General features: G+C 51.8%; 1 protein-coding gene and 1 long non-coding RNA gene across 2 annotated transcripts; both read left to right on the top strand.

The window, feature by feature from the left end:
* Positions 1–293: 293 nt before the first annotated feature.
* On the top strand, positions 294–5,661 carry ATP5MJ (ATP synthase membrane subunit j). The gene is made up of 4 exons (XM_043922213.1): positions 294–444; positions 4,013–4,136; positions 4,858–4,881; positions 5,511–5,661. Exons 2-4 carry the CDS (start codon positions 4,013–4,015, stop codon positions 5,543–5,545), a joined length of 183 nt encoding a protein of 60 aa, XP_043778148.1. The 5' UTR covers positions 294–444; the 3' UTR covers positions 5,546–5,661.
* Positions 5,662–9,396: 3,735 nt separating this feature from the next.
* LOC122706771 lies at positions 9,397–22,314 on the top strand. Its single transcript, XR_006344458.1, has 3 exons — positions 9,397–10,388; positions 20,066–20,238; positions 21,291–22,314. It is a non-coding gene; the product is annotated as an uncharacterized LOC122706771 (long non-coding RNA).
* The last annotated feature ends 1,807 nt before the right edge of the window (positions 22,315–24,121 follow it).

Here is a 24,121-nt window from a genome sequence, read left to right as displayed (position 1 = left end):
TAAAAACATGCAGAGCAAAAATGTTGATAACACAAAGAGAAATGGCAAGAAACCCAGAGGTGGGAGACTCGGCTTCTCGGCCATTAACACAGCAAGCAGAGACTCCCGTTATCAGGTAGACCAACTCGTCCTGTTTGTCCAAGACCTTCCCTGTTTCAGCGCAGGAAGTCCCACTCCCGGGCAAATCCGGACGGTTGGTCACCTTATTAAGACCCAAAACCCTGCCACGTCCCCTCCCCCAACGCTCGCGCTGTTGGCCTCCATCCGGTGGAACCGCTGGGGGCGCTGTGGTGCGCAGGCGCGGTCAGGTAGGCGCTCTGGCCAGGGGCACCGTCGCTCCTTCCGCCTTCCCGGCAGGCCCCGCGCGGCGTCTGCGCGCTGAGTGACCTTTCCGAGTCTGCGGTTCTGAGTTGGGGCTTCCTGAGCCTCTGGTCCTTGGCAGAGGTGAGTGTGTGGCCGGGATCGGGGCTCGGCGCGGGGCCACCGGGATGGTGAGGGCTGGACCGCGGGCGGCGGAGACCCGGGGCCCCGTACGGCCTCCACGGCCGCGGGCAGGAACTTCCCCGGCCCTCCCACAGCCGCACCTCGACCCCCGCTGACCTTGGGGCCCAACCGCTCCCGCTGCCCACGCGCCTTTTCCCCCGCGGCCCCCCACTGTAAAGGGAGGCCATGAAAGTCAGTCACCTCTCCCGAGGTTACGGGGCTAGTAAGTGATAGTCAGGATCCAAGCCGAGCACTTCGGCGCCACGTCTAGTGGCCTCTCGCCTTTATCCCTCAGGTTTCCTCGCTGCTCACTGTTCTCAGAGCTACCCTGTACGTATGACAAGGCCATGGGAGGGGCGAGACGGGGACCAGAAGGGGATCCGAGGTGGTGACTGCAATTGCACGGACATTCAGCCTGTGAAGCCTGGTCCGGGCTCAACGGGTCAGACGTTTCCGGTCTTATGTGTAGGTTCAGGTGACGGTTTACTGTTAACGTAGCGCTCCAGAAACTGCAGACTTAAAGGGGCACAGTGCACTCCCATCTGGCTTTTGACTAGGATGGGCCTTTGAAGGAGTGGGCGCTAATAAAACCCACGCAGATCTGGGAAACGTGGCTGGACAGAGTGGACTCAGGCAGGAGAAGTAGGGGACCTCTGGGACACTCATTTGTCCGACCTAACGTGGAAATCTTGAGTCAAAGGCAGATAGGAGGTGAGCATTAGCAGTATACCTGCCCTGTAGCAGTCTCAGATCGTTTTAAGTGAGGAGAGAAGGCCAGGGGCCTGGGCCTTGAGCAGCAGATCCAGATAACGGAAGGTTAGTTTGGTCTGTTCCTCCGGCCTCTGACCTTCCCGGTTTGCTGTGCACTTTCTTTCTAGGTCTTCCTCTGGCCTTGTTCCAAGGCCTCCAGTGGGCCTGGGCCTTGCCTTCATCTTCTTAAGCTTAAGTCCTTTGTAGAACCCCGGGAGCTTAGTACTGTTGCAGTCAGCTGGCCTTTTGCAGAGGTTCCTTCTGTGCTTGTTGTGATCATTTACTGAGTTTTTATTCCTCACCAGGCAGTAGGCCGGGCTTCCCTGGTGACTCAAAGGGCAAAGAATGAGTCTGCAATGCTGGAGACCTGGGTTCAATCCCTGGGTGGAGAAGATCCCCTGAAGGAGGGCATGGCAACCCACTCCAGTATTCTTGCCTGGAGAATCCCCAGGGACAGAGGAGCCTGGTGTGCCACAGTCCATGGGGTCGCAAGAGTCGGACACAACTGAGCGACTGCACAGGCAGGCCAGGGTCCTTTGTGTTTCCTCCTGAAATTCCATTGAGAGCCCCGCAGGGCAAGTAGAGCTGTCTGTGGTTCACAGAAAGGGAAACCTCTGAAACGACATCTTTTGAGACTTGCCCAAGGTGGAGGGCAAAGTAGGCAGAACTCATGTAGGAACCCAAGGTTCACAGGCTTCCAAGCCCACTGGTCTTCCTTCCCAGTCAGTGCTGGACGCAGCGAGGAGAGGAATACGCTCAGCGCCTCTGAACTCTTCCCGTCTGGGGCTTCCAGAGGCCGCCTCCACGTCCTATGGCATCCTCTCTGGTGCCTTTTGAGGTGGGACTGTTGGCTTCTTGGAGTCTTGTGCTCTGACGGAGCATCCCAGTACTGCCTGGGGACAGGACGTATGAGGGCACCGCCACGTCTTCCCAGGCCACTCGGGGGCAAGCCTCCAGGCCCGGGCCTCAGCCTGGGTCTGTGCTCTCCTGGGAAGAGCTGGGAGCCAGGCCTCAGAGCAGATCCTCAGTCACGAGGCACAGATCCGGCTGGGTGAGCTCGGGCAGCTTCCTCCTGGGGTGCAGGCAATAAGCGTGTCAAGTGCTTCACAAGTGTGTAGGTTTGTGTGACAGCCTTAGGGTAAGAACCACGCTCTCTGCTGCGGCCCCCAAGGCCCTCCGTGCTCTGGCCGCCTGCCGCCCGGTGCAGCTGTGATGCCGTGTGTATGAGCGCTTGCCGTGGCGCAGCACGTGCTGTGACGCAGAGCAGCACCTCTGTCTTCCCCACAGCCCTCCGAGGGCGGTGGTGGTTTTATCCCTGCTTTAGAGATGAAGAAATCAGGATAGTTCAAGTTAGCTGGCAAGAGGGACAGTCCAGACGTGAGCCCCAGCAGCCGCCACGGCCTTCCCGAGGGCCTTCCCACTCCAGGCACGTCCTGACTGCGGGGTCTCGGCTTTGCCTCTGCTGAGGACACTGCTCCCCCTGAGCTCCTGGCTCTTTAGGAGCCGTGTCTCAGCTCCGGAAACAGTGACTGCCACCTCTTACATGCACACTTCACATCTGCTGAGTAAATAATGGTCACACGATACGGGTTTCACTCATGGAAAACCAGAGGAAACCCAAGTGAAATTCCGTGTAGCCAAGTAGAGATGTGAAAGGAACGGTTGGTGAGGCGCAATCAGCCTGGGGCTGGGGCGGCCTTGCTGACTGAAGCCAAAGCAAGTGTTGCCTAGTAAGATGAGAAGTACTTAGATGTCAGTGTTCCTCACAATGATTTGAGTGGCGATAGTTTAGTAGATCACCTTGGATGTTGCAAAGCTTATTAAAAGGAAAGTGAGAGCACCTAATTTTAGAGTCTCGTGAATTATGAGCAAAAGCATTGCTTTGAGAACTGCACATAAAGTTGAGCTATGTCAGTTCAGAATGTGATGGCTTTTCCTAATCAAATCCAGTAATTATTTTATTGATTAAATAAATTATTACTGCATCTCTTATGAAGTGACAGCGTCCTCTCAGGCTCTCCGAATTTAACAGTAGACTTCAAGACTGGGATGCGTGTAACACTCTGTAGGTCCTAACACTTAATTGCATAGTTGAAGTGTGCTAAGAGAATAGAACTGAAAGTTCTTTTAAAAAAAAAACAACAACAGTGAGGTGATGGGCGTGTTACTTAACGGGACGGGGGAAGTTCATCCACAGGTGCACGTGTCAGGTCCCCACCCTGGTGTTCACCGTAAATACCGCACAGGCTTACATGTCAGTTAGGTCTCAGTACCGCTGAACTTAAAACAGAGAAGGCCTGAGATTCACTGAATGAAGGTGGGCCCAAGCCTGGGTGTTAATGTCACAGGGAAATCACCACGTTCTTTTTCAGCATCGAGTGCAGGCAACTCTTAACACGGTGATGCAAATGTACTAGTTTTAAAGTTTTAGAAGTGTGTGGTTTTGGGCATGATTTGGGGGCACTGGTGGAGGGTAGCTTTCAGAGGCAGGCTGTCAGGGACAGTGTAGGCTGGGAGAGCGCTGGGCCTGGAGGAATGTGAAGTGGCCGAGTGCCTGGGTGGCCAGGGTCGGGGGTGTTGCCAGTTGTCAGAAAGCTGTTAAGATCAGAGCCCCCACGTAGATGTTGGGATGGCTTTGGGGAGCAGGTCTGGCATAGAGGCTGCTGCCCACTGAATAGTTTGAGAAATAGGGTCAAACTTAATAAAGGGAAACGTCTTAGCAGTTAGGTTTATTAAAACAACAGTCATGGTAATACTTAACCACTGTGCTCCTTTTCAGATGCTTCAGAGTCTTATTAAGAAAGTTTGGATCCCCATGAAACCCTACTATACCCAAGTTTACCAGGAGATTTGGGTAGGAACGGGGTTGATGGCCTACATCGTTTATAAAATCAGGAGTGCTGGTAAGTTTCTTTGTTTGATTCATTAGAGGTCAGGAAGGAAATTCCTTTCAAAAGGAATCACAGTTCATATTGTAAAGAAACCATGGCCCTTAACTAGCAGGGCACACCAGAAACCCTGCTGGTCCTTTGTCAACACATGGGGCGTATGAGAGCTGTGTCAGCAATAAGAGAGATTTGAACAAGGCTTTGATATCAGGGAATTGTGAATTTTCTTAGGTGTGACAATATTCAGAGTGCATAGGAGACAGCCTTAGTTTTAAGAGAGGCAGGTTAAAATTTTTAGGGGTGAAGTGTCATGGTATACACTGTTCTATTGTACCTTTTCCACTGATCTGAATGAATATTTTCATAATAAAACTTGAGGCAGAGCAACCACTTGGTTCTCAGTAGAGCAGAGATGAGGCCCAATTGTGTATGAATAAGAAAGAGTGAAGAAAGGAGAAAACTTTAAACCACAGGACTGGAGTTTGGGATGTGGTGGGGAGTGAAGAGTCCTGCAGATCATGAAGGGCTATTTAACTGTTCAGAGAACATCTGTGGTAGAACTTTTACCACTTTGTGGCTTTGAAGCACTGTAGGATTACTATTTTCTGAAAGCTTCACTTAACAGCTTTACCTAAGGTATGAACTTTTCAGCCAGATGATGATTTTAACAATAAGTTGGCTAAAGGCATTTTTGCAAAGAATTGATATGACCAATTTTTCTTTCCATTTATTTTAGATAAAAGAAGTAAAGCCTTGAAAGGTAAGATTTCTGCTTAAAATGGGTGGGGAGTGAAAAACACCATCATACCTTTTCAAGACAAGGTACCTCGTTGTTGTGAATTGAAGCCAACAGCTGTTTCAGTGAGCATTCAGGCCCAGAGGGGACATGTCAGAACATAGAGTGCTCGTCTGCTGAAGCAGAGCCTGATGTTCTGCTTCCTGTAGACTGAGCTTAAAAACCATTACTCAGCCCTTGGGCTGAGTGTAGCTCCCAGGAGTGAAGTGAGTTGATCAGAGCTAGCTGGTGCCAGCAGTAAGGGGATGCAGGAGTTATCTTTGTGAGTGGGCTGCCCTGAAAACGTAAAGTTGTACTCTGGTGCTAGATACCTCTTCACTCCCCTTCCACGTGAAACGTCTGAGCCCTAGACAGACGCGGGGCTGGCCCGTGAGCATGGGGAGGGGCACTTCCCTGCCCGCGCTCTCTGTGCCCAGGCGGGTTCCCCAGACCCTCCGTGTGCGTTGCCGTAGACACAGCCCTCCTGTCACCTCCTGGTACCGGAAGTCGTCCTTCACACCCCTGGCTTGTCGGTGCGGGCTTACATGATGGACTGCAGCCTGCCCTTCCCTCCCCTCCTAAACTGTCTCTACGTTGTGCTTCTCTTTGGAAAGCTTCCAGCCCCGCGCCGGCTCACGGTCATCACTAACCAGCTTTCCACGGACGGGACATCGGCCTGGCTGTGCTCTGGGAACGTGGGACCCCGTGTTGACGTGTTGCAGCGCCGCTGCCCTCGGGCATGAATAAACGTACCTGTGAGATCCACGCTGTCTGCACCCGTGTCCCTCCCTGCGCCCCTCGCTCGCCCTCCGCCCGCCCTGCCCCAAGCAGGTCTGCACGGCAGCTCGGCCATCCTCAGGGGCCCTGAGGGGCTGAGGAGTTACGCACCCCAGTGACTCGGGGGTCACATCTAGGCACTCACGCTCCCAAGGTCAGTAAATGTTTGTTGAACAGATGATTCTGATGCTTAGTACTGTCACCTCCCTGAGCCTCCCTTTTCTCACCTGGAAAATGAACAGGGAAGTTCTAACAGGGTTACTGTGGAGCTTAGTAAGAGGAGGTGTGGAAAAGCATGTGTTATTCAAACTGTACAAAGCTTTAGAGGTAAGGCAGTGCTAAATCACATAGTAGGTGGAATGAGAGACTCCGGGAGAAGATTTTGTCCAGAAGTCACTTATAAAGCAAGATACATAATAAAAAAAAAAATCAATTGATATTTCTTTTAGCTTGACTGATAGCAAATGAACACCGCATAATGTTTTTCTCCATCTAAGACAATTACCAAAACCCCTAGAACTGCATTCAAAAAGTAGATCCTGAAGCATACCAAAACCCCTAGAACTGCATTCAAAAAGTAGATCCTGAAGCAGTAAGCGTAGGGTAGAAGTGCAGGTGGTGGTGTCTACCTGTTGAATAAAAATGGTGGCCCAGGTCTTGGGCCTGGTCTCTGGCCAGCTTCTCTTCTCCTAAGAGCAGTGACCATCCCTGCTTTTCATTTGTTCTCCAGGACTAGTGTCAAGTCAGGCCCATGGATGCTGCCTGAGAAACGGCTGCCACTCTCAAAGGGGGTCTCTGAGCCTTGGTTTCTGTTGTAAAACAGGGATAAAACCCACTTTTCAGCCTCGCCGGCTGCAACAGGAAGCTGGCGTGAAAGTGTCACAGTCCCAGAGGGCCTTGGCGTTGGAGCTGGGAGCAGGGGTCCATTCTCTTGCAGGAACAGCATTTTCTCTGATAACTGCCTCCAGAGGATGAGTCAGCTCTGCAGTTGAAAAGGACCTCATTTTAAAATTTGCTCATCGGGCCGTCTGTCTGAGACGGCATCCCCTGGAGGCTGTCAGCAGGGACTAGCAGGCCCAGCGTTTGCAGCTCCCTTGGGTGTAGAAGAAGCCTGAGAACTCGTGTTTCTCACAGGTTCCCAGGACCACACTTTGAGAACTGCTGATCCATACAAAAAACGCACCCTACCCAGAACCCTTAAGGTCCATTCCACCAGCGTTCACCCACATTCCCCACGGTGCTGCCCGTCAGCAATGCAGTCCTGAGAACCTAGCGAGGTGGGGCTGTCGTCCCGTATTACAGAGGAGACTGGGGCTGGGGGGGGCAGTGACGTGCCAGGGGTTGGCCAGCCAGGGCTGGGACCAGGACTTGGACTCTGGGAGCCTGAGCTCTGTCCGGAGGAGAAGGTGAGGCCGGGAACAGGCCCTGGTGTCAGCAGAGGCATTGGCGTGCAGGAGGCTCCGTTTGCTGCCTGCAGGTTCCCGTAGTTACAGTCGTGGGGAAACAGTCATCTGTAAAAGATGCTCCCCACTCATCCAGGACCTGTGCGGAAAGTGGGCTGAGGGGCTATTGGGACTGTGGCCCTGTGGCTCGTGAGTGATGCACAGAGGCGAGACCCCCCCTGGAGATGAACCAGCTGGTTTTTTTCTTTTCTTTTTTTTTAATTGAGTTTTTTACAATATCGTTTGTGTTATGTTTTGATTTTTTTTTGGTCACGTGGCATCTGGGGTCTTAGCTCGCTGACCAGGAATTGAACCCTCATCCCCTGCATTGGAAGGTGCAGTCTTAACTGTTGGACCAGCAGGGAAGTCCCACCAGCTGGTTTCTTGTCCCTGAGTCCTAAGTGGAGGCAGGGAGGTAGGTTGTAGACAGAGGCACTTTTATTGCTGCTCAGAACCCTCTTGCTGTTTGTGCCCAAGGCAGCCTGTAGGGGGAGGTGGTGCTCGCTGCCAGCCCGTCATCACCAGGCTTCCTGTGGGCGCTGAGCACCAAGCTAGGACGGCCTGGAGTGGTGCTGGGGGCGGGGAGGGGAGCGTTCAGAGCAGCTCTGAGGCATCTGCAGAAGCAGAGAGGGCCTCGAGCTCAGCTGCGAGTGAGAGCTGCCAGTTTCCTTTCCAGACGGTGCTCCAAGGGGGCCGTTTATCCTGAGGTCTCCCTGCCCTGGTCCTTGCCTAGTCCTCTGCTCTTCACCCTAACCGTGGCGCATCCTGAGGCAGGCGGGGGAGAACACAGCTCCAGCATCTGAAGGGCTAACTTTGAACAATGTGTTTCAGCCTCAAAGAAGCTTCTGGGAGGAGGCACATGTTTCTAACTTGTCATTGTATATCCCAGGGGTGCAGGCGCCGCAGTCGACCTGTAAAGCAGCTGTGAGGTGATTGATCATACATTCCAGATTCATGTGGAGGACACTAACTCACCTCTTTCCACCTGGTATCTCATGTAGGACCAGGTGTTAGCAGTAGGCAGTCGGTGAAAGCAACAGCTTGTACTTTGAGAAAATAAATAAAATGGAAACCCTTTAGCTGAACTGGTGAAGAAAAAAAATAGTATCAAGAATGAGGGAGCTGCCATTACTATAGATTCTAAGATATTGAAAGGATAAGGAGGACTTCCTGGTGGCCCAGTGGACAGCAGTCCACCTACCAATGCAGGAGACCGGTCCCGTCCCTGATCCAGGGAGACCCCGTGCGCCCCGAGGCGGCCGAGCCGTGCGGCGCCAGCACTGAGCCCGAGCTCCGGAGCCCCGCCTGCAACGAGAGGCCACAACGGTAGAGAGCCCGCCACGGCGGAGAGCCCACACTCCCCAACCAAAGGCCCCTGCTTACCACGGCTACGGAAGCCCCACACACAGCCACGAAGGCCCAGCCTGGCCAGTAACAAATAGGTCAAGGGGGTATCACAAGAGCTCTAGACCAGAAAATTCTACAGGGTGTGTGAAGTGGACAGATTGTTACACAAACCACTAAAGCTCACTCCAGAAGAAATGGAAACTGAGCAGCGCTGCGTCTGTTAAAGAAGTGTGGCCTGTAGTTGAAAACTCTCAAACAGAGGCTCCAGGCTCAGATGGCTTCCCTGGTGTGTCACACCAAATTCTGATGAAATAATAACCAATTGTACACCAATTCTTCCTTAGTATAACAGGGGGAAAGACTCCCCGACTCATTCTGTGAGATCAGCACCAGCTGCTCTCAGGGAATGGAAAGTAGAATGACATTAAAAATCATTCACCAGTACTTCTTCCTGAATGTAGATGCCAAAGTCTTCAACAAAATTGTAGCAAATTAAATCCCATCAAAAGTAAAAAGAAGAATCATGACCAATGTTTAAGATTTAAAAAGGTTTAAGATTCAAAACTCAATGGGACATGTAGGAATTCCCACGTAGCACAGCTGGTGAAGAATCCACCTGCAATGCAGGAGACCCCGATTCAATTCCTAGGTTGGGAAGTTCCAAGAAACCCTGACTAGGATTAGGCGTAAGGTTATACTAGCAGATCCCCCAAGAGAAGAATCTGGCAAACAGCAGAGAACATACTGATTCTTAAGAACAAAGACAACACAACCCTCAGCTGACTGCTAGTCTGTCTACAAGATTGTTTTCTCCAGGGAGTAGGAATCACTGGCATGCTCTTTAATAGGCATGCATGCTGACCTGTATTTTTTAATACATGTTATAATGCCAAAACTAAAATAGTACTAGGGAAGGGATGGAGTGGGAGGTTGAGCTTTGCAGATGTAATAAGAATCCATATGGAAATTAACATTGTAAATGAACTATACATCAATTGAAATAGTTATTTCTTAGGGCATTATGCTGTTAATATAGCAGAAATAAGGAGAAATAAGGTGTTCTTTGCTTAACTAAGGAAAAAAAATCAACGTAGCTCATCATATTACAATAACAAGGAAAAACTGGTCATCTCAAGAGATGACAAAAGAATTAGACAAAATTAAGCATCCATTCATGTCAAGTTTCTCATCTAGGCAAGGATAGAAAACGACGTCCACAGTATAAGTGCATCTATAAGTGCATCTACTTCCAGCGAAGGTCATCCTCAGTGGTGAGACTGACTGCGTTCCCTTTATGATTGGGAAGATGAGGTTATCTGCTCTCGTCACTCCTATTCCATGTCGGGCTGGAAGTCCCGGCCATTCCAGCGGAGCAAGATAAAGACGTAAAAACACATGGAGAATGGGGTACAGTAGAACTATGCACAGACAACATGAGCGTATGTAGAAAACCTTAAGTCATCTTCCATAAAGCCGCCAACTCTATTAAATAGTGTTTAGCAAGTCTGCAGGATCAAATGTCAAAATACAAAAATCAGTTGTATTTCTCTGACAAGCCTAGACAGCGTATTAAAAGGCAGAGACATCGCTTCCCCGACAAAGGCCCACCTAGTCTAGTCACGTGCTGCTAGGTGGCTCCCTGAAGCCCCGGCCGCTGCCCCGCCCCAGCGAGTGAGGCGGCAGGTCTGGGGCGGGGCCTGGGGACCTGCGTTTCCCAGGGGTTCCCAGGCGCTGCCGCCGCTGCAGGAGCCCCAGGACCCCGTCCTGAGAGCTGCCGCTGGGGCCGAAGCCATTGCAGAGAGGACCCCTCGGCTGCTCCCCTTCGGAAGGACCCGCAGCCCCGTCCAGTGCGAGTGAGCTGTCTCTGCTGGACCACTGGCTCCATGGTGCGGAGCTCGAGGGCAGGGCCTCCCTTCCGTCCTGAAGGTTGGTGGGGGCCTCGAGGCACTGCCCGCGGCTCAGGGCACCGCTGACTCGCGGCAAGGGGGTCTGTAGGGGTGGAGGCCCAGGGACGGAGGACCCCACCTCCACGGCCAGGGGCGCCTCGGCACGCGGGGTGGGCTTCGGAGCCGCTGCGGCTCCCTGGGTGGCGGCACGGGAGGCCTCAGTGCTGGATTCACTGGCAGAGTCACTGGGTTTCAAGGCCACTGGCTTTCTGCCGTTTTCAAAAGGCAGAACGGCCGCACCTTAAGGGCAGTGTCTGCTCTGAGTCCTGCGTTGTTCGCAGCAGGCAGACCTCGGCCGGAGGCCAGGCAGCTCCTCTGCGCCGTGGTCCCCGCGGGAGCCCCTCTGGGGGCCTCCGCCAGGCTCCTGGGCGCTTGAGGACGCCGGCAGGCCGTCACGACACCGCTAAGTCACGGGCTGGGCCGTCAGGTCACTTGAAGGAAGGTGTTGTGAAGGGCGGGAGGCTGTGGTGGCCGTGCTGAGGCCCCGTGTGCGGGCCTTGTCCTCGGCACCCCTGGGGTTCCTCTCACGCTCATCGGAAGGGTGTCAGGAGGCTGAGGACGGCCCGTCAGAGGCCGACGCCAGGCGGGGACGCAGGTGCAGGTGCTCCTTGGGGACGTGTCCCGGGAGAGACCGGGAGGTGGAAAGGAGCAGGCCTGGTTTAACACAGTCTGGAGGAGGAAGAAGCCAACCCGGGGGACCCCAGGGAGTGGCCACTCTGGCGGTCATGCAGGCCCAGCACTCCTGGCCCTCCTGGGACCGGCCCCAGAAGCAGCGTTGTGGGGGCTGCCCTGGGGGAGACCGGCAAAGCCGGGAGGGCACGCAGGGCCGGGAGTGGACAGGGGTCTGGAGCTGTAGTGACAGGCTCCACCTCATCTGGGTCCTCCCCAGACCCTTCAAGCTAGGGAGGAACTTGTCCTCGCAATTATTCTTTCAAGAAATTCTTGTCATCTACCAACGAAGATGTGTAATGATTAAAAGAGTGTAGTTATAATAATAACGGGAAAATCTGAAAAAGAATATGTCTGTGTACGTATAACTGAATCACTGTCTATATTCTTGAAACCAACACAACACTGTAACTTAATTATACTTCAATTTAAAAAAATAAAAGAGCTTAGTGATACCAGAAGGGTGTATGCAAAAGAGCTTAGGCCAACGCTCACCATGAAGAGAGAAGACCCAAGTAAACAAAATAAGAAATGAAACAGGAGAAATCACAATTGATACCAAAGAAACACACACAAAAACTAATACTATGAACAATCATATGCCAACACCAGTTGGACAACCTAGAAGAAATAGACCACTTTCTAGAAACGTGTGGTGGGTTTAGTTGCTAAGTCATGTCTGACTCTTGCAACCCCGTGGCTCCTCTGTCCATGGGATTACCCAGGCAAGAATACTGGAGTAGGTTGCCATCTCCTCCTCGAGGGCATCTCCCCAACTCAGGGATTGAACCCTCATCTCTTACATTGCAGGCAGATTCTTTACCACTAAGCCACCAGGGAATCCTGTCAGAGTCCACTGAAACTGAACATAGAGGAAATAAACAACTTGGACAGGCCAACCACTGGAAGTGAAATAGAATCTGTAAACAAACTCCCTACAGACAAAAGTCCAGGACCAGGTGGCTTCACTGGTGAATTTTACCAAACATACAAATAAGAACTCCTACTGATTCTTCTCAAACTCTTTCAAGAGATTAAGAGGAGGAAACACTCCTAAAGACATTCTATGAAGCCACCATCACCCTGATACCAAAGCAGATAAAATTACAGGTCAAAATCTTTGATGAATACAGGTGCAAAAATTCTCAACAAAATGTTAGCAAACTGATTCCAACAACACATAAAAAAGATATACCACGACCAAGCTGAATGCATCCCAGGGTGACAAGGATAATTCAGCATACCCAAATCAATCAGTGTGATATACCAACCTCACAAAAGAAAAGACAAAACCACATGATCATCGTTACTACAAACAAAGCTAGTGGAGGTGATGGAATTCCAGCTGAACCATTTCAAATCCTGTAAGATGATGCTGTTAGACTGCTGCACTCAATGTGCCAGCAAATTTGGAAAACTCAACAGTGGCCACGGGACTGGAAAAGTTTCATTCCAATCCCAAAGAAGGGCAATGCCAAAGAATGTTCAAACTACCATACAATTCTGCTCATTTCACATGCTAGTAAGGTAATGCTCAAAATCCTTCAAGCTTGGCTTCAGTAGTACGTGAACCAAGAACTTCCAGATAGACAAGCTGGGTTTAGAAAAGGCAGAGGAACCAGAGATCAAATTGTCAGCATCCATTGGATTGTACAGAAAGCAAGGGAGTTCCAGAAAAACATCAGCTTCATTGACTACGCTAAAGCCTTTGACTGTGTGGATCATAACAAACTGTGGAAAATTCTTAGAAAGATGGGAATACCAGACCATCTTACCTGCCTCCTGAGAAACCTGTATGCTGATCAAGAAGCAACAGTTAGAACCAGACATGGAACACAAGTCTTGTTCAAAATTGGGAAAGGAGTATGTCAAGGCTGCATATTGTCACCCTGTTTATTTAACTTCTATGCAGAGTACATCATGCAAAATGCTGGTCTGGATGACTTACAAGCTGTAATCAGGATTGCTGAGAGAAATATCAACAATCTCAGATATGCAGATGATACCAATTTAATGGCAGAAAATGAAGAGGAACTTGATGAGGGTGAAAGAGGAGAGGGAAAAAGCTGACTTAAAACTTAACATTCAAAAATTTAAGATCATGGCATCTGGTCCCATCACTTCATGGCAAATGGCTGGGGAAACAGTGGAAACAGTGACAGATTTTATTTTCTCGGGCTCCAAAATCACTGCAGATGATGACTGCAGTCATGAAATTAAAAGACACTTGCTCCTTGGAAGGAAAGCTGTGACAAACATGGACAGTGTATTAAAAAGCAGAGACATAACTGCTGACAGAGGTCCGTATAGTCAAAGCTATGGTTTTTCCAGTGGGCATGTACAGATGTGAGAGTTGGACCATAAAGGCTGAACACCAAAGAATTTATGCTTTCTAATTGTGGTGCTGGAGAAGACTCTTGAGAGTCTCTTGGACAGCAAGGAGATCAAACCAGTCAATCCTAAAGGAAATCAACCCTGAATATTCACTGGAAGGACTGATGCTGAAGCTGAAGCTCCAATACTTTGGCCACCTGACGGGAAGAGCTGACTCACTGGAAAAGACCCTGATGCTGGGAAAGACTGAAGGTAAGAGGAGAAGGGGACGACAGAGGATGAGATGGTTGGATGGCATCACTGAAACAACGGACATGAGTTTGAGCAAGCTCCGGGAGATGGTGAAGGACAGGGAGGCCTGGCGTGCTGCAGTCCATGGGGCCACAGAGTCAGACACGACTTAGCGACTGGACAACAGAGCAAGAAACAAGTGGAAAAGAAGTATTTTAAATGCCATTTAAAATATTATTCTGGGGCAAGGCCATATGTATGGATACATTTGATAAAAGATGTGCAAGACCTGAAAAGTGAGAACTATGAAACAGCACTGAGAGAAATTAAGACAAATAAATGGAGAGATGTACTCATGGGTAGGGCTTCCCTGGCTCTCCAGATTCTTTCAGACAGTAAAGAATCTTCCTGTAATTGGGAAGACCTGAGTTCAATCCCTGGGTCAGGAAGATCCCTGAAGGAGGGCCTGGCAACCCACTCCAGCATTCTTGCGTGGAGAATCCATGGACAGAGAAGCCTGGTAGGCTACAATCCATGGGGGTCCCAAAGAGTCAGACATGCCTGAAGCAACTAACTCTTTCACACACTCATGGATAAGAAGACTCAGTCATGTTAAGATGTCAAGCATCTTCAAATTGACCTATAGATTCAAGACAATTCCAATCAAATCCCCAGCAGGCTTTTATAGAAATTTCCAAGCATATCCTAAAATGTATATATATGTGATTGTTCATAGCAATTTCCTTAATAATAACCAAAAATTGGGAGGAGGGGAAATCAAATGTCCATCAGCAAATGAGTGATAAATTGGAATATCCATACAGTGGATGATTCCTCAGCAATGAAATCTATTATCAATACATACAGCATGGGTCAGTCTCTGGATAACCATGCTGAGTGACAAAAAAACTAGGAAAGAAGACATACGGTGTGATTCCACTTATAATCAGTTCTAGAAAATATGCACGAATGTGTAGCAACATGAGAGGCACCGGTGGTTGCCTGCAGTGGGAGGGTGGAGCCCAAAGGGCAGGAGGAGACTGGAGTTGACGGAGGTGTTCATTTCCTTGATTACAGCGATGGTTTGACGAGTATATACATATGTCAAAACTCATAAATTGTACATTTTAAACATGAAGTTTATTGTACATCAATTATATCTCAATAAAGCTGTCACGGGCTTCCCAGGTGGTGCGGTGGTAAAGATTCTGCCTACCAGTGCAGGAAACACAGGAGACTTGGGTTCAGTCTCTGAGTTGGGAAGAACCCCTGGAGGAGGAAATGGTAACCCACTCCAGTATTCTTGCCTGGAAAATCCCATGGACAGGGGAGCCTGGCGGGCTATAGTCCACGGGGCCACAAAGAGTCAGACACGTGTGCAAAGCTGTAAAAACGATTTTTAAATTTCTAGTCAGACCCCTTCAAAAAATAAAGATGTGGTTCAGTGACTGAACCGAAGAGGCTGGCATGCCAAATCCCATGAGTTCAGCCTCCACTCACCTTCACTTGAGCAAAGTGTGTCTCAGCAGATGGAGATGATGTGGGTTTTTCAGATGCAAGAGTAATATTAAAATACTTGAGGAGTCCTGAAATTTAAGTATGTGCATTTAGAAGTACACATTCACAAAATAAATGAGGAGGTGATTGTACGTAATCCTTACTCAGTAATACAAACTTAAGATACGTGTGAACTTGCAAACGACAAAAACTGGCCAAGTTGAGAAGTAAATGAGCTATCAATAAACCTAAAACTTTTTATCAGTCTTTCATGAGTAAAACTTCCTTTCTCTTCATTTCAATGCATAAGCTTCACTGTAATCACAGGTTGAATTCAAAACAACTCACTTAGGGTTGATTTGGGAGCAAAACGTACTCAGAATAAACACAGCAGAGTCTATAGTTGTCACATATGTAAAGGGGCTCCTATCACCATAGCACTCAGGCGTCCGGTGGGGAAGCCGTCCTGGGAATTGCGCCCTCTGTTGGAGAGAAAGTGACGGTGCCCACGATCCCGTTCAAGACTGAGTCCTCCAAGGGGAAAAGCTCTAAGGAGTTTAACCCAGAGTGTCCCAGCTGCGTGAGACCTAGAAGCCTCTTCCTCCCGGAGTACGGTTAGGCATCGCCAGGTGTCCTGCCTAAATCTCTTCTCCGAGAGGCTTTGGCCCTGAAATCTTTTTTTTTTTTAAGCTTTTTTGAAGCATAGCTGATTTACAGTGTTACTAATTAATGCTCCACAGCCAAGTGACTACTAGGTATGTATGCTTTTTCATATTCTCTTCCATTTTGGTTTATCACAGGATGTTGAACACTGTTCTCCGTGCTCCACAGGAGGACCTTGTTGTTTTATCCATTCTCTGTGTGATAGTTTGCTTCTGCCAATCCCAACCTCCCAATCCTTCCCTCCCCCCCCCCCCCCACCACCACAAGACTGTTCTCTATGTCTGTGAGTCTGTTCCTGTTTCATAAATAAATTCCTCTGTGTCATGTTGTAAGTTCCACACATAGGTGATGTCATATGCTATTTGTCTTTCTCTTTGTGAATTTGCTTCATATGATGATCTCTAGGTCCATTCATGGGTTTGTTTGTTGTTGTTTTTTTTTTTTAATATTTATTTGGCTGCGCCAGGTCTTAGCTGTGGCTCATAGGATCTTTTATTTGTGGCATGCGAACCCTTAGTTGCAGCATGTGGGATCTAGTTCCCTGACCAGGAATTGAACCCGGGCCTCCTACATTGGGAGCACAGAGTTTTAGCCACTGGACCACCAGGGAAGTCCCTATAGACTTTCTGATGACGGCCATTCTGACTGATGTGAGGTTGGTACTGCACTGTAGTTTTTATTTGCATTTCTCTAATAATTAGCAGTGATGAGCATCTTTTCATTGCCTATTGGCCATCTTGATGTCTTCTCTGGAGAAATGTCTATTTAGGTCTTCTGCCCATTTTTCATTCTGTTGTTTGTTTTTGTTTCTTTGTAATTGCATTATAGGAGCTGTTTGTATATTTTGGAAATTAGGCCCTGGTCAGTTGCATCATTTGCAAATATTTTCTCCCAGTCCATAGATTGTCTTTTTGTTTCATTTATGGTTTCCTTTGCTATGTAAAAGCTTGTAAGTTTGATTAGGTCCCATTTATTTCTTCTTGCTTTTATTTCTATTGCCTTGGGCGACTGACCTAAGAAAATATTGGTGTGATTTATGTCACAGAATGTTTTGCCTGTGTTCTCTTCTTTATGGTGTCTTAGATTTAAGTCTTTAACCTATTTTGAGTTTATTTTTCTGTATGGTGTGAGAGAAAGTTCTAACCTCATAGGTTTATATGCAACCGTCCAACTTTCCAGCACCACTTGCTGAAGAGACTGTCTTTTCCCCACTGTGTATACTGTCTCCTTTATCAAAGATTAACTGACCGTCGTGTGTGGGTTTATTTCTGAGCTGTATGTTCTGTTCCACTGATCTGTGTGTCTGTTTTTGTGCCAGCACCATGCTGTTTGGCCTCCCCAGGTAGCTCAGGGGTAAAGAATTTGCCTGCCAATGCAGGAGATGTAGGTTCAGTCCCTGGGTTGGGAAGATCCCCTGGAGAAGGAAATGGCAACTCCAGTATTCTTGCCTGGGAAATCCCATGGACAGAGGAGGCTACAGTCCATGGGGTCACAAAAGAGTCAGACACGACTTAGCAACTAACCAGCAGTCGTGCTGTTTTGATTACTGTAGCACCGAAGTATTGTCTCAAGTCTGAGAACGTTCTCCCTCCAGCTTTGTTCTTTTTTCTAGGATGGCTTTGGCAGTTCTGGGTCTTTCATGTTGTTTTTGTTGTTCAATCACTAAGTCATATTCTACTCTTTGTGACTCCAACATGCCAGGCTTCCCTGTCTTAGGAGATTCTGATCACAGTCAGAATTTTCAAGACCTGGGAAGAGCCCGCCTCTGAAGGAAGCCTGGAGCAGAGGCTGTGGCAGGGCCGTCAGCCACCTGGTTCTGCCCAGGCAGTGAGTCACGGCGGGCACACTAGGTTTTCCTAACACGGGGCCCAGATGTCACTGGGGAGCGGCTGCAGGTCCGAGCACTGGTCTCCTTTCCCTCCCCTGCCCCCCATTCCTGGCCGAGGCTGGGAGCCCCACCCTACCAGTGCGGGGGGGCCACAGTCAGTCTTGTGGCCCTAGACTCCATTTCTGGTGGACTTGGGCCCAGGGTCGTCTCTCCTCCAACCCCCAGTGCATCCAGGCAGTAGGCTGGGCTGTCGTCTGCCTCCCAGCCCTGATTTGAGCATGAAGCTGGGCGTCAGAGGTCCTGCTTGGTTCCGTCCTCTCTAGGAGGCCGACTATCTTCCAGTCCCCCGTTTGTGGTCAAGTGTGTGTATAACAAATATGGAGCTAGTGTCACAACTGACCAGAACCTCCCGAGCACCCCCCCCCCCCCGCAACCCATGTGGTCTCTGTTCTCGCCAGAACGCTCTCACAGGTGGGCCACACCCCACACCCACTGCCAGGCGCCAGCATCGCAGCCTGTGAGCCAGTGAGAGCCGACCCGTGTTTCCCAGGAGGTGGACGTTGGACCCACACTGGACCAGCCCAGAACCGCCCCCCTGTGCAGGGGCCAGCCCGGCTCCACCCCTACCCCTCCTGTAAACCCAGACAGGCCAGGGGGAGAGCAGCCCCGGGGTCCACAGGTGTCTGTCCCAAATGCTCTCACTGGGCCTGTCCACTCATGTAGGCCCAGGAGGGACAGGGGGTCCCTGGAAACCCCAGGAAAGCACTGGGGCCCCTGGGCCTCCTGGAACCAGAATTGGCTCTGGGAGGTGGAAGCTCTCCGCATCCCCCCAGGCCCCACAGCACGTCTTCCCCCTGGTGCCTGAGCCGCCCACTCCTCTCCTCTTGGCCCGAGGACACGGCCGTGATGCCATGAGGGGCCCATGTGACACTTTTGCTGCACTGCCCTCCTCCCTGGGGCCTCTCCCTCTCTTCCTGGTCCAGATACCTGCAGGGGACATCCGACTGGCCCAGTCCCATCTTTCTACACCAGGCCAGCGGGCACAGCCATCCTGCGCACGGCCTGCCTTCAGGTCCAGTGTCGAGCAGAGACTGGAAGCGACTTTCCTTCACGACAGCTCTGACCATCACCTCTCACTCCATCATTGAGCAGGCTTTGAAAATTTTGATTTGTAAAGCTCCCCAGTGGGTGTGTCAAGCATGCCAACGCAAGGCCCCTGACCCAGAAGTCCAGGTTTGGTGGCGGTTGCCGTGGCTGCGGGTTGGGCCCTGGTGCCAAGAGCCAGCCTGGACGTCTGCAGTGCCCCCTTCTCCAGCCAGGAGCCCAAGTCAGCTCATATTCGCTCCCAATGGGAACTGAACAGACAGGTTTCTCACCTCCCAGAGGAAAAGAAAGTTTGCTAAGCCTCTGGTTTCACTGCCCAGATAGTGAGGACTCCCTGTTCACTTCTGCTCTTCTTCAGGGAAGGCTGAGGGTGGCCCACGCAGGACCAGCGTTCTGGGGGGGGACTTGGGGCCCCAGGGAAAGGCATGGCCAGCTTCTCTGACCACCACAGGGAGCAGTTAATAACCACTTGGGCTGGCAGAGGCCTACCTTTCTTCCAGGAAATTAGTTCAGGAGAGCTTGGTGACCTGGATCAAGTCTCCTGTTAAAGAGTAACTTACACCCCATATTACATTCAAGTCCCGGGAGTAAATATCCAGGGGAAGTGTTTATTTTAACGGGGAACAAAGCATCCTTTGTGGGCCAGCTCCGCCAGCGCCCGGATCTCCTTAGATAGGAACTGGCTGGCCCAGCCCCCTGGGAACATGCAGCCTTGTGGTTGACCAGTTAACCTTTCTGAGTGGGTTTACACACTGTGGTCTTTGCTCTCCCTGAGTGCAGGGTCAATAGAGCTGTCAGCAGCCCCTGCAGGCCCCTCAGGTCCAAGTTGGACAGGATCCCTGTCCATGTGTGGTCTCTCCCCTTATCTGGAGTGAAAGTATCATGCACCCTCTGAATGGTCCATCCAAACCCGGACATGCCATGTGGGCCTCACCTCTGCGGGGCTCACGGTGTCACCTAGCCTCTCCTGGAGGCAGCACCATAGATCTGCCAGCTCTGAGCAGCCCCCCAACTGGCTGCATCTCTGTACCTCCCAGGAGGCAGTGCTGCTAGAATACACTCTTTCTGGGCCCCAGCCTGGATGACTCAATTAAATTCCTAGGGGTGAGTCTGGGACTTGTACTTTAAAAAAAAGGAAAGAAAAAACAACTTTCTTTGCCTGATTCAAAACAATGTAAGGAGAATTGTGCAGAGTATAAATAAAACAAGATGGGCATGAATTGAGTTGATCATTGATATGGGGATATGAAAGTTCATTATAAACCCTGTAACAAGCCTGATGGAAAATATTAACAATGTTTCACATGAAAAATTTCTAAATGCTCCCCAAGAGATTCGCCTCTGCAGCCAGATTGAGAACCCCAGAAAGTGAGCCCCATGGGCCTCGACAGGACTGAGCCGGCTTGCTGGAGATGTAGACCGACCCAGCATGCGAGTGTCCCCAGCGCAGCGGACTGCCGCCAGCCTGCTCCGCTCCTTCTGAACAGATTCCAGTCAGATCCAGGTAACAGCACCTGAGACAGAATCAGTCTCCGCTGTAGGTCAGGAGGCCTGCAGGGCCAGACGCAGCTGGTCAGTCATACAGCCAGCAGAGCAGGAGGGCCTGGGGCGCACCCAACCTGCAGGCCAAACCAAGGTCCTGTGGGGTGGGACGCTCCTCGCTGGGACCCCTTCAGGAAGACCCGAGTGACAGCCTGCTGCCAGCGGGGTCCCTGAGCCACTGGGCCCAAGTGGCCTTGTGAACGGGCCGGTGGCCTCCCAGGAGATAGGCACAAGGTGGTCCGGTGGGGAAACCGGGCCGAGAACACACCCCGGCCGCACCCACGCCGCCCCAAACTCTGGGGATCGCCCCGGCCTCTTTCAGCCTGGAAAGTGGATCAGCCGGGAGCACAGGGCAAGGTCCTTCAGCGGAGGTCCGGGGATTTCCGGCGGCCGGCGGGCGGGCCAGCAGTGAGTCAGGAGGACACAGTGCCCGGGGGAGGCTGGAGGCCACTTCCCGGCGTCCTTCCGCCTCTAGGGGAAGCGCGCCCCAATTAGCACCTTGGCCTTCGCGGGAAGCGCCGCGGGCCACACCCCGGCCCACCCGGGGGCCTGGCCTTCCCCGGGCGGCAGAGGCCACCCAGCGCTGACGTCATGGGGCGTGGGGAGACCTGGGCCCGCACCTGGCCCGGCAGCGGCGCGGCTGGGTGTCCTGGAAGGCAGGGCCCCCGCGGTCAGCGCCCAGCCCTTAGCACCAGGCCGCGGAGGGGAGGCTGCGGGCTGCAGAGCCACAGGGAGAGCGGACGCGGGGCGGGGCGAGGGACTCCTCGGCTTCCGGGCCGGAGGCCAACTTCCGGCGCTCCGCGTGGACTCGCTGAGACCCACGGAGGCCCGCGGACTTCCTCCTTGGGGCCTGGCCCCGGTGTCCCCCTCAGCTGCCGCAGCTTTCCTTGTGCTCCACACTCAGCAGTCACGCCTGCCCCCCCCTCCCAGCCCCTGACCCTCACACAGCGGGACGCGACCCGGGGCAGGTCACACAGCCTCCACAGGAGGAAGCCTAACCTTCCTCCCCCACAGACAGGGTGCCTACTCCTGTGGTGGCCGTCGCTGCAGCCCGGGGCCCTCTGCAGCAGACGCAGGTCGTAAAGAAGATCTCTGCACACGGACAGGCTCTCCAGGATTTAGTCTGCTCAAGGCAAAAGCAGGCCACAGGACAGCACATACAGAGCGACTCGGTTTGAGTTTCAGCACGCCCACAGGCACAGCACTCAGATCGTGCGTTTATATAAGCACGAGCCTGTGTTAAGTTGACCAGAAAAGTTCGGTTGGGTTTTTCTGTAACATCTTCTGGAAAAAAGCAAAAGAACTTTTTGACCAACTCAATATACAAGTTAAGGGATGGGATGCGTGTGCCTGCTCAGTCATGTCCAACTCTTTGCAACCCCATGGACTGTAGCCTGCCAGGCTCCTCTGTCCATGGGATGTTCCAGGCAAGAATACTGGAGTGGGTTGCCATTTCCTCCTCCAGGGGATCTTCCTGACCCGGTGAGCGAACCCAAGTCTGCGGCGCTTCTTGCACTGACAAGTGGATTCTTTGCCACTGAGCCACCTGGGAAGGCACGTCTGCCAAAGTGGACGCCAAAACTAAACAGCAAGTACACCGGGAGTCAGGGGCTTGATCAAGATGGACTTGGATTTTATTGCTAACACCTTAATTTTTATGAGACTGCTCAAGAATTACTGTGTGATCTCAAATAAAAATGTAAATTGCACCCTTCTTGCAAAGGTGTGGGGAGAATTATACCCTGAGAGCCTAGTACAGCCCTGCCCTCCTGCACTGCTCCTCCTCAGCACCTCCACTCCAGGAACCAGCCCAGAACCAGGTCATTTATTCACTCAACAAGCTGGTGCTGCTGCCCCTTCTGTGTGTCCTCGGCCTGGATTCTGGGTCAGAGGTGGTTCCAAGGTGGGCCTGGCCTGGGCTGGAGAGTCTCCCGGCCCCAGGGGACATGGCAGGCGGACTTGATGCCCAGCCTGGCTTCCACACATGTCTCCTAAATGTTTGGAGGTGCTAAAAAACCCAGCAATAGTATTTTTCATGCCAAACACCCATGAATAAACATTTTCTTCCAAAGAGACAATTTGTGGGACTTCCCTGGCAGTTCAGTGGTTAAGACACCGAGTTTCCACTGCAGGAGGAATGGGTTCAATCCCTGGTCAGGGAACTAAGACCCTGAGTGCCCCTCAGCATGACCAAAAAGTAGAGAAAAAGAGAGAAAATTTTTCAGACCAAGATTGATTAGCCAAGCAGTAAAACACAACAAAAATAAAGTTTTTTCTGGAAAAACCTAAAAGAACTTTTTGGCCAACTCAATATATTAGTAATGGATGGGATGCGTGTGTGTGCTCAGACGTGTCCCCAACACCCAGGCCAGTGAAGTTACAGGAAACAGGTGGCTTGGGGAGCTTTGTCAAGCATCTGTGACACCCCTGCAAGGTGTTCTGAACTTGAGATTCTTCTTGTTCTCTGCTGTTTAGTTACTAAGTCGTGTCTGACTCTGGCAACCCCATGGACTGTAGCCCACCAGGCTCCTCTGTCCATGGGATTTCCCAGGCAAGAATACTGGAGTGGGCTGCCATTTCCTCCTCCAGGGAATCTTCCCCACCCAGGGATCGAACCTATGTCTCCTGATGGGCAGGCAGATCCTTTACCACTGAGCCACCGAAGACTCGGTTCTAGCAGCCCCCTCGGGCACCAGTGTTGACTGCAGCACACACCAGCATTCCGCACTTGGCCCTTCCCCACCCCACCACCGACCACCAGCCCTGTCTTGGCATCCCACCCCATTCTGAAACCCTTTTCCAGTCCCTCCTCTCAGCCCAAACCAGGCCCAGGCACCTCTAAACCAAGCGCACCCACGATCCACCTGTCCCCAGGGCACGGTTGACAAACACAGAGGACCTGCTTGGCAGGATCCTGGGGGCGCAGCATCCAGATACAAGCCCAGTATCCCAGGTCACCCCAGGGGCTCTGGGAGGTTCCCCAGGTGTGGCCACCCTTGCCTGAAGCTTCACACCTAGGCCTGAAAAAATGTGTGTCAGATTCAGTGGAATGCAGTCCCCAGGAGGACACCAGGAAGAACAAGTTCCAGAGCTGGCCTCCCAAGAAGTCACACCTGCTGCCTGGTCACCGCTGGGCTCTGGGAACTCCTGCTTCCCGAAGATGGGCAGCAGCATCGTGTCCACAGGGTCAGGGCCTGGGGAGCCCAGTGTGTGTGGGAAACTGGGAGAGCTTTGGACATGCTGGCATCATCCCCCAGGCCTCAGCCTCCGTACCTATAAGACGGGGTTGTGCTGTCCCTATCAGCAGCTCTGGTGAGACTGCCGGGGAATGAGTGGAGGCGTCCTGTGAGCCTCAGGAGGGGATGATCTGGGGTGGGGGAGGGGCTTGTCCCTAAGATCGGGGCCACAGAAAGTCACAGCACAGAGCTCCTCTGCACGACCCCTGCCTCCAGGGCTCCCCAGAAGAGCCTCACACACACAGCCCAGGATAGGTCTTCAGGTGCCCACACATGAAGGAAGGGGGTCAGCCCACGTCCACCAACTCTCAGTGACCTCCCCCAAAGAAGCACCCAAGTGTCAGAGCAGCCCTGCCCCGTCTTCCCCCAGCCCCAGATCCGGCAGCAGGAAGCAGCTGCAGAAGCAAGATGGACAGTCACCCCGTGGGCCCCCAGCGGCCAGGGGACCGTGCCAGCATCTGCTTTGAGATCCCCCTGCCTCACCTCCCCAGGGTTGTGAAGAAAATACCCTCGCTCTGGTCAGCTTTTGGTTGGGAGGGTCCCTGTGCAGACTGTGTCTGTCTGCCAGCAAGCAGCCTTCCCCAGCTGCGTCCCAGAGGACAGTGACTA

Source organism: Cervus elaphus, chromosome 13 (genome assembly GCF_910594005.1).
Source record: "Cervus elaphus chromosome 13, mCerEla1.1, whole genome shotgun sequence".
Classification (NCBI taxonomy): domain Eukaryota; kingdom Metazoa; phylum Chordata; class Mammalia; order Artiodactyla; family Cervidae; genus Cervus; species Cervus elaphus.
This window is presented reverse-complemented; position numbering and strand designations above follow the sequence as displayed.

Bases quoted from the DNA above. Each gene is read 5' to 3' on its own strand.
- ATP5MJ (XM_043922213.1), top strand. From the start codon at position 4,013: ATGCTTCAGAGTCTTATTAAGAAAGTTTGGATCCCCATGAAACCCTAC. The intron at 4,137-4,857 runs GTAAGTTTCTTT...CATTTATTTTAG, and splicing joins TTATAAAATCAGGAGTGCTG to ATAAAAGAAGTAAAGCCTTG. The intron at 4,882-5,510 runs GTAAGATTTCTG...CTCTTTGGAAAG, and splicing joins AAGAAGTAAAGCCTTGAAAG to CTTCCAGCCCCGCGCCGGCT.